General features: G+C 45.4%; 1 protein-coding gene across 1 annotated transcript in view; it reads left to right on the forward strand.

The window, feature by feature from the left end:
• The first annotated feature begins 8,934 nt into the window (after nt 1-8,934).
• The window catches only part of LOC104530006 (uncharacterized), a 16,321-nt gene continuing 15,173 nt past the window's right edge, over nt 8,935-10,082 (forward strand). Inside the window, 1 exon segment of the mRNA XM_010174467.2 lies at nt 8,935-10,081. Within this exon segment, the coding sequence (XP_010172769.2) occupies nt 8,941-10,081 (1,141 nt within the window). The 5' untranslated portion in view covers nt 8,935-8,940.

A 10,082-nucleotide genomic window follows, 5' to 3' on the forward strand; every position in this document is an offset into this window, starting at 1 on the left:
TTCCCTACCATCTCCTTCTTGTTACTTGTTTTCAGGGGGCTGGCTCCTGTGAGTTGAGCCGGCTGCCATGCAGTGTCCTCTTAGACCCAGTTCTTTGCTGAGGAGAGAAACCTGTGTTTTGGTTCACAGGAACAGTAGAGTCAGTGGCAATAAAGAGACAAGGAGATGTTAAACTCTAAAATAATGTCTCCTTTGAAAATGGTTGTAAATCCTATTAGGATATCCCGCTTCCTGTAGTGCCTGCTTCTAACCTGGAAGGGCAGCAAACGTGTTACTAGCAAAGGGCCAGTATTGAAATGGGGAAATTTCCCTGCTCTGGTGCTTCTGTTCTGCGTGGGCTGGTGAGGGTGCACCTGTTTCTGCATTCGAAGCGCTTGGCAGCCACACACGGCAAGACACCTTCACTGGAACGTCTGGGGCTTGCTTGTAGAATCCTGGGTGTGGTTTCTCCATAACAGGTCTAAGTCCAGGTTTCTGCTTTCCCTCTTGCTGGCCTGTCGCCCAGCCTCTTGTTCCTGTCCACTCCTTGCAGTTGCTGCTGTGGCTTGTGCATCTGCATGTACAGCTACTGCAGGGAGCTGTCATTTTACTTTTATATATTTATTTTCTCCTGGGTCACACCTTTATGGCTGCTCACATCATTCTGCTTCTGGGTTGTTTTTTTGGCCAGGTAACTCCCTGAGGTGGCTCACGTACAGTCATGTGCGCAGTGGCACATCGGAGAAGACTGCAGCAATCTGGATGTGTATCACCTTAATCTGTTCTGGATTTCAGGGTACCGGGTCACATCTTAATCGGAGTTTATTAGGCCCTGATTGTAGGTAGTGTTGAGTGGTCTGTACAGTCAGCAACGGCAGAAGGAATTGAAAGAGCTCTATGTCTTTTTAGGGCCATAAACAGATGAACTTTGCAAAATATCTGCAAATAGATAAATTGGGCTTGACAAATTTGATCGTTCATCTTCTTTAACCCGGTTATACCACAGCATATTTCTCTGTCAGTCTTTTAGTTTTTGGTAGGTCATGTAGCTCACTGGATCAGGTCTAAATGCTCTGCAAACAAGTTCATTGTCATCAGTCCCAGCTGCTGAAAAACAGTAATCAGGTAGAGGGGGAAGGGGGAGTTGCCCTTGCTCTCATTAGTCATAATTTAAAGCTTAACATTTTAGAGAAACCTAGACAGCAAGATGTGATTTTTGAGCCATACTTTCATTTTCAGGCCTTTTTCACACCCTTTAAAGGCCAGACATGCATTTTTCTTAATTGTAAGGCAAAAGTCTCACATAACCACATGATTCTAGGAAGTGGGACTATATGAAAAAGAGAAAATATTGTGATGTGCACAATAAACCTGTGCCAGTTGGCCATGCAGGCATTACACTGTGAGTAACAACAAGTTTTCCATGTGTTTGCATTAGTACCTTCCTATTCAGCACCCACACAATTCCTGTGGCTTTGGGCGTGTGAAGCTATTTTTCCACGGGGAGAGGGAAGGGGTCCTTGCTGGTGCTTTCCCACATTTACATTTCTTATAACATTTTATTTATATCTAGTAATTTTTGTTCATAATAGTAAATGTCTCAATGTGCTTGTTAGCTTTTTCGATCTAAGCACACCAATTAAGTTTCCAAGAAAGAATGGTTTGTTCCCTGAAAAGCTGGGTTAGGGGAGGGTTGTACCAAAACCTGTTTTCCCCAAACACATCTCTACATCCCTTTTGGATGGACTTATTTTTCTTTTTTCCTTTAGCTTCAGTTTTCAGTACAAAGCTGCATCACTGTTACCTTGTTGCCAAGTATTTTTGATTACGATACAAGTCTCATAATTTTTTTTTTCACTTTTTTTATAAATCTCATTACTGGAGTCATAGGTAATTAAACATGGTACTGGGAGCTAAAGCTGGAAACATGCATTCTAAAAGCACAAAGTGAGGATGAACGTGTTGAAGATTTTGTTGTTGTTGTTGTTGCTATCTCATGGTATGTTGATACCAACAATTTTTTATTGTTATCTTTTGTTGATGGCACTAACAATGTTGAAGCCGGACACATGGTACAGGTTTGTGCTGTAGGTATCGCTGTGGTGGCTGATGAAGTTGTACTGGTAGAAGTTGTTAGCATGGTATGACATACAAGTGCAGTTTTGTTGGTATTTTAGGAATTGCTTTGGTTGCATAGAATGTGCTTTACCTATCGATGCAAAAGTGGTATTTTGCCACTCTATCAGTGGCTGGGTATATTTTGCTGTATAGCTTATTAGTCACCCCAGATTGCTTTGTATCTTCTGTCATGTAGGGCTCTGACAGCTGTCGATAATGGCAGCAAGAAATCTTACAGTTCTCAAGGTGGAACTTGATCTGGCTGTGACAGAGGTTTGCCGAGAACATCACCCAGGATAACTTCCGAGGCCCTTTCTGCAGGGGAGGACAGTTTGTCCCAGTTCAGCTTGCTGAATGTTGTTCATCCTTATCTGTCTGTAGCTTAACTGTGCTCAGGACTGGTACAGGTAACGTGACAACAACCGTGCTCAGCAATGGTTCCGCTGTGCAGCCTGGGCAAGGCCCAGCTTTCAAGTGTGTTTCCAAGCCCTTTGATGTTTTAATGGCATTTGCATCTGTCAAAATGGTTTGGTGCAAACATTAGCATTCTTTAATCTGAGACTCAAAAACAGCAGCGTGGGATTCTGGCTCATGCTTCTGTAGCATAGTAAGAGAATATGAAATTTCTGCTGCTGACTGGAGAATCTCTCCCATCTAGGTCCTGAATCACTCTGTTTAAAGAGAAACTGGGAACTCCTCTAGTTTATAGCAAACCTGCTATCTAGGAACGTGGATAGCATGCTGCTGGCAGCCAACGCTGCATAAAAATCCATAGTGTAAATCTCAGAAGTCCTTGCCTCCTTCTGTGCCCCAGATGTTTCTGTTGGTCGTCTCTCCATCCCCCGAGTTTGTAGAGAAACCTGCACAGAGCATCTTGCAGCGACTCCGTGCATTACTCTCTGTGGGAATTCTTCCTCTGCCCAGTAGTGTCAGTGGTCTTTCTATTAAACTGCAGCAGTGAGAACCATACACAATTCTTGTTTGTTCCCATACCAGAAGACTGCAGAATATCAAGGCTTATCCATTGCTTTTATGAATATAAAACTTAAGTTCTGCTTAAAGTGAACCCAGTTTTTTGATATACCTGTGACCCCATTTTATCCTAAGACTGAATCATTTTTATTGCATCCCTGGGAAGTGCAATGTGTGGTCCAAGCCACGGTCCTCACTCACAGTTTGGCAAATGTTCAGTAGCAATTTTCAAGGTGAAATTCTGTTCTTCCCAAAATGGTGTTTCTTTGGCTCTTTTTTTTTTTTGGTTAGCAGTAAGTATTATAATATTAAGTGGAAACAAGTGTAGGAAAGGTATCTCTATTTTTTTTTCTCAGTTAGTGAATCATTAGATAATTAGTAGGTTCAGTATATCTTGAGCGTACCTACCATGAGTGAAAACTAGTGAGATGCTACTGGGAGCATTAAAACTTAGGCAAACTGTCTGCACTGGTGTGCGACCAGGAAGTCTCATTCACTTTTCCCAAGCTTCAGTAGTGGCTTGGACGCATTTTCCAGGAGATGAGGTACTATTGACAGCTTTGTCTTTTTCTCCCCTGCCTGAAACACTCGAGGTGGCTCTTAGTTCCCAGAATACTAACAGCATATAGACTGCTTAGCACCACAGTAGACTCTAAATTATTTTAGCACAGACCTTTTTAGATTACTGTTCTTATTCTTTATGTTCTTTCATTCACCAAGCTCCATCTGCTTTCCAAAACCTCTGAACTGTCTCTACATAACATTGTTTCCCTCCTTCATTCTTATCTCTAGTGCCCTGTGTAATCTCTTCCTGAGCTCAAGAGTTTTGACCCTGCTCCTTCACCTCTCTCGATGGGCTGTACAGTGATAGAGCAGCCCAGGAGTGGTGCCTGAAGATCAGAAACGGTCTCCTTGCAGAGGAATATGTGCAGTGGGCCTCTCATGTGGAGGGGACATCCAGCTGAGAAAGCAAGCCTAAGCATGGCACGAGTAGCTGTATCAAAGTGGAAATGGAGACTTGTGGCAGGGTGGGCTTTGTGTTAGAGCAGCTGCACCGACCCCTTTCCTGAGCGTCTTGCCAAACAAAGCACGTGTGGCCGCCTGGGAGAGGGGTATCTCTGGTGGCAATTCTCCATGATCAGCACAGAATTTTGTGTGGAGAAAGGCAGCTTCTGAGCTAGCCTACATCAACCTGGCTCCTTTTAAGGAGCGTGTATCTGAACTGTGTGATGGAGCGGATTAAGCCAAGCTGAAATAGCAGGAAGGGGCTTGTGGCAGCCTTGTTGCCCCTTGGGTGGGTGTTGCAGCCTTGTTGCCCCTTGGGTGGGTGTTACAGCCTACACAGAGCTCTTCCTGCCTGAGCTGCAGCACACAAAGCTGGCTTTGGTATTTCTACACCAAGCTGTGGCCGTGCTAGCAAGGATGTCTCTGAGTGGTGGGTTGCTTGGGAAAGCCTTTGTTTTAATAGGAAAAATCCATGTCCACGCTGCTCAAAGGTTGCTGTGAATGGCTTTCTCCTCTGACGGCCAGAAGGTCTCTTTGCTGTGTTGGAGAAAAGGAGGAGAGCCAGGGAGAGGAGCCCCCGGTGCACTCGGCAGCCCAACTGGCTGCAGAGTGTCTCTGGTGGGGTGCAGAGCAGCTCTGGTGGAGTGGCCGGGCCCGTCCCGTCCTCGCAGGGCAGGGCTACCCGTCCTCGCAGGGCAGGGCTTTCTCTGCTGGGAGCGTGTTTGCAGCAGCCCGGGCGCGTGGGCTGCCGGCACCCGCAGCAATGGGAGCGGGGTGGGGAGAGCCTCTCGCCCCGCCATGGGGGCCAAGGCCAGCCAGGAGGCACCTGGCACGACACAAGGAGGGTGAAGATGGCGTGCTGAAAGCTAGGTCTCTCCCTGGTTTTGGAGGAGGAGGATCTCGGGGCTCCACTTAGTTCTGTGCTGCCTTGTTTCCTGGCTAGCTGAAGGGCTTGTCTGTGCTTGATAGCACTTGTTATTTCTCCTTTCTTGTTTGTTGGAGGAGGGGGGGAGGGAAGGTGAGGTACTTTCTATTTAAAACCAGAAGTGTTTGTCATCTCCATCCAGGTGAATTAACCCACACTGGAAGGAAGTATGACATTCACATTGCCTTTTGTAATCTGGGAAAGCTGTGGATGGATCATGCATCATCGCAGGAATTGCTTTGTCCACTAGTGCTTTTCCTGCTGTCCTGTTTTGCTTACCTGGCTGCCTTCTGCACCCTTCTCCTCTCAAATTTTGTGCTCCCTACTGCAATGTGACCAAGCATTGCCCCTTTGTTTTCATGCTGGCATATAGCCAGCTGCACCTTCTCACAGTTCCAGCTTGCAGTGAGTTTGTGCATCCAGAGTCACCTACAAGTTAGGTGCATGTGAGCTGAAGTCCTGGATTTCCAGGCCTTCTTGGGAGAAGAGTGTGGCTAGCTTTATCTCAGCAGAGGACATCAGATCATCTGGCAAATAGAGCATGTGAGAAGGTGATGGCAAGCTCAACATCTGATCCAGAGAGATGTGAGAGATCAGTAAGCCCCAGCATGGTAGCGATGAAGTTTCTGAGAGAGTTTGTGTATGTCATATGCCAGATAGGCTCCTGTGTGCTTGTCTATCATGTTCTTGTCCCTACTGCAGATGCTAATTTAAAGTTTGCTTTGGCTCGCCCAGCTCCTGGGGGTCTCCTGGACCCTCTTCTGGTGGAGGACCAAGCTGACCTGCAGTGGGAGCATAACATGGCAGTGCTCCACAGGCAATCTCTTGCATTAACTACTGGGCTCCTCAGTATGTGAAGGCTACAGGTATAGTCAGTCTTGTTTTATTTTCTCTCCCATCTTCACAAAATCCTTATTGCAGAGACATCTGTGTCTTTCACTACAGGGCACCAGCCTTCAAGCAGGAGCTTAACTGTTTCCCTGACTAGATGTGTAAGTCCTTCCCCACTGTCTCTGCAGAAAGTTTGCCTGTCCCTCCTCCTGCCTCACTTCCCAAAGCTTCCTCGCTCTCCCGGAGGTGTGCAAAACACCTGGCAGTAATACGATGAGACAAATCTCACTTGGCAGCTTCCAGTGTTGATCTGCTGTGCACCTCCCTCTACCCTGTCTCCCACTATCATCGTGGAACTGCTCCAAATGCAACTTTAAACTTGTCCTTTCACCTGTCTAAATCCCTTGCAACAGAGCCAGGGAAGTGGAAACAGGGTCTTTCAGCTTAATAAAAGGAAATTTAGTGTTGTGTACATCTGTAACAGCACAGTGAGCAAGAGTTCTTCCCCCAACAGAGTGCAGGCTTGAGTCTGAGCATCTTGCTGCTCAGACCTGCATAGGCCATCCTGTCTTTATTAGTGCTAAACCTTCCTTAGCCATCAGCTTATGTCCAAGACCACTCATTTCCCTGAACGGTCTCTCTGCTGTTGGGGAGCCTGTTTTTGAAAACTGTCTGTATTAGGTGTGAGAAGCAGTATTTTTCTAGTCATGTAGCCAGGGAGACTTAAGTCATGTAGCAGGAAGAGCCAAGAGCAGTGTAGCACACGAGTGATTATGGAGCCCTCCTTAAAGGAGGGGTAGATGTACCTATCAGGGACAACATAAGTGAAGTTGATCCTGCCTTGGACAAGGTGGGCTCTTACAAGTTTATGACCCTGCACTTTTCTGGGTTCTGTCAAGCTGTTTCTGTGCTGGAGCTTCTTCCTGACAGTCCTGTACCTTCACGTGTGCAGGTTTCAAAAGTCGGTTTAGCAGCACCAAAGTAGGTGGCTGTTAACTGACAGCAGTAAGACATGGTGAAAGCCCTGTGGGAACTTTCTAAATGGATGTCTCTCTTTCAGAATTACTGTTGTTTAAAATTAGAACTATTTGCAACTACTCACTACTCGGGAGGGGGGGATCCAAATTGCTGAATAATCCTGGTTTTAGCCTGGTTTTGTAAGAAAGATTACAAAAATTAAAGATTACATCAGAAAAAATATTTACAAACAAAATTAACTGATGCATTAACACAATTAGTTAACTCAGTTTTTTTCCTGTTTTTTAAAAAGCTATAAGTTGATGACAGTCCCCATGGCTAAGGTGTATACAACGCTTCAGTTCTAACTCCAGAGCACGGGCTCATTGCTGTCAGAGTGGGTGTTCTGTTTCACTTGACGTAAGGGAAAATATAAGCTAAACCAGCTTTCAGGTCAGGTGTGCCCTAGCCATGGAGTTAACTGGGACAATTAGTCCAGATGTAATCATGCCCTTGTTGCTTTTACTTTCTGTGTGGGATCAGAAAAAGGTACTTGTGACTATAGAGCCACTCCAGCACAAGGAAATCACCATTGATCTCAAAGATTTCTCTTTCTATGCAGACTTTCCTTTCTTTGTGAGTGTCTTAAGTCGAAATTGTCACACACACTCCCAAACAGCAGTTGAAACTCTGGAAAAAAGCTATTCTTAAAATTGTAGGGAAATTAAGAATGCCAGAGAAAGAAAAAAAACATAGGTTTTGTTGTCTGTTTTGAGCAAGAACAGGATTTTTTTTGCATGAGCTTTGGGAATGGTCCAGAGCCAGGCCTTGGGGTGTTTTTTGCCTCTAAACAGCTAGCAAGCTTTTACCTGAAGAAATGTGGAATGGTTTCTGGGACCCAAAGATGCAGAACTATGTATTTGTGCCTGAAAACTTCACCCTCTGTAAGATACGATGTAGGAGGAGAACACTGAAGCTTTGTTCATGGGGAAGTCTGACTGTGGCTGCACATTGCAGCAGATCCTTCAGGGCTAAATTACAAGCTCTGGTATGACTGCAGAGCTACCCAGTGTACTTGAAGCAGCCTGAAGCAGCAATTCATAAGCCATTTCTGATAAGCAGGGGATAAAGAATAGAGAGGACAGGCTGGAACACTAGAGAAAGTGTCCCAAAGGCAGAAGAAAAGGGAGGGGAAGCCACTAAGGTTTGTCTCTTTCCCATGTCTCTAAGGTCGGGATTGTGGGTCATGGGATAGGTAGAAGCCAGAAAGATAAAAACAGTGAATCAGATTATACCATCCTTTTCACAGACATTTCCTAAATGCACATTCCCTAGTGCTTTGTCATGTCTGAACTTCAAATGCAATAATGGATGGGAAATTCCACTATATCCTTTGGGAAACTGTCCAACAATCCTGAGATGACTTTTTTTTCCTCTAAAAGGGTAGTCTAAATGATGATGTAGTTTCTCTCTGTAGTCTGTAGATGTGTCCACACACACCAGAGGTACTCCTCTCAACCCCTGTGGTTTACAGCCTTCAAAGATCTTGTGCCTTGTGTCATGTCCTAGCTAGCTGTTAATGAAATTCTTACATTCCTATTTCTTGTTAATCAGTTCCTGTGATCAGTTGCAATAGGCCCTGTGTCGTACATGAATACACAGAGAGCTGTAAAGACAGCCACCAGCTCTAAAGTACAGGCCTTTCCCTCTTGAAATCAAAGGCATCTCAGCTAGCCACGGAAAGAGATCATGAGTATTTGTCCAGCATGCCCCACAAAAATTAATGGAGATTTTGATTATTTTCTTGTTCTGTGAATGCCTTCTGGTATCCCCTTTTCTGTTAGAGCTAGCTAGCCTTGGCCAGCACTTTTCATAAGTTGCACTGCAGCCAATTTGTATGTAAAACTAAAAAGACACTAGTAGTTTTATTTTGGCATTATTCTCATACTACAAGCTTACATTGGGTGTTTGCCTACCCTCAGTCTTAGTATTTGTTTCCCAGCTCTCATCACTCACTAAGTATATATTTTGGGGGTTTTTTCTCAGCTGCATTAGTACCTGTTTTTAAAAGTCTCTTAAGCCAGTTAAATCCAGTGTATCATTATGTAGTAGTAACAAAAAAATGCATTTTTCTTTAGCAGGATGTGTCACTGATGGAGTCTGAAGAAACCAGCGAGGGAGGTACCACTTCTCCAGAAGCCCTCAGCACCACTGGGGAAGCCTGGGATTCTGCAGCAGTCAAAAAAGAGCATCATGCCCCTCATGCTTCAGCTGAAATGAGCACCCACCCGTCTGATTCTGCAAAGGGAGCAATGCTCAGAACTCCTGAGGACTGCCTTTCTGCTCCAGGGGAAGAAGCAGAGATGCTGAGCAGACCCTCTAACTCTGTGCAAAAAGCACCAGCAGGACTGGAACAAGAGCAAGCTGATGCAGAGCCTCAAAAGGGGCTCTCAGAATGGGAAGGAGAAATGTTTTTAGAGGAGGGTGGACTGGATTGTTCTCTGAAACTTAAGCAAGTAGAGCTGGTTGACCTGGAAAGCAACCAGGACTCTACCTCTCTCAGCACAGTCCAGGATGGGACAGCCCCTGGCAACGCCATCCTGCAGGCTGTGGACCTCAGCCCTGAGTTTTCTCAGTGCCAGGCAGAACTGGCTTTTCATGGCTCAGACCCTCAGGCCCAGCATGTGAAATCTCCTTTGGCTGATGCCATTTCCTCTCAGAGAGAGACACCCAAGTGCTTCTTGGTGTGTAAAACCATTTCAGAGGGGCATTATAAGGCTGAGCCGTTTCTGGATACAATCTCCACGGATTCTTTGCAGGAGGTTGATGCTGCTGCAGAGCAGAAGCAAAGCAACAAAAAAGTGACTGTTGAGCAGCCTACCTCAGAGGAAGCAGCAGAGGACATGGCTAAGCCTTACACTTCTGAAGATGGTAAGGAAAGCATAAGAGCACTCGAGGGTTTGGAAGAGAATAGAGAGTCTTCCTCTTCCCATCAATTGTCTTCCACCTTAGCAGGTGACAGCCAAGTAAGTTCACTACAAGCAGAAGGAAACATCTCAGCTGGTGAAACAAGGAATAGCAGCATGGTCAAAGACCAGGAAGCAGTAATGATTCCTAAAGAAAACTCGTCCACTTCCAAATGCCTTCATCTTGAAGATGATCACAGAAAAACAGAAGGCAGACCCGCCTCTCCAGCAGAGAGTGCCTTCCAGGTGAAGGATACTGCTAAAAAAATTGAAGCAGTGAATACTTCACAACATAAGGAGCCAGCACAGGAGGAGGCAGTGTCTGAACT

Source organism: Antrostomus carolinensis, unplaced genomic scaffold, assembly GCF_000700745.2.
Source record: "Antrostomus carolinensis isolate BGI_N321 unplaced genomic scaffold, ASM70074v2 scaffold17788, whole genome shotgun sequence".
Taxonomy (NCBI): domain Eukaryota; kingdom Metazoa; phylum Chordata; class Aves; order Caprimulgiformes; family Caprimulgidae; genus Antrostomus; species Antrostomus carolinensis.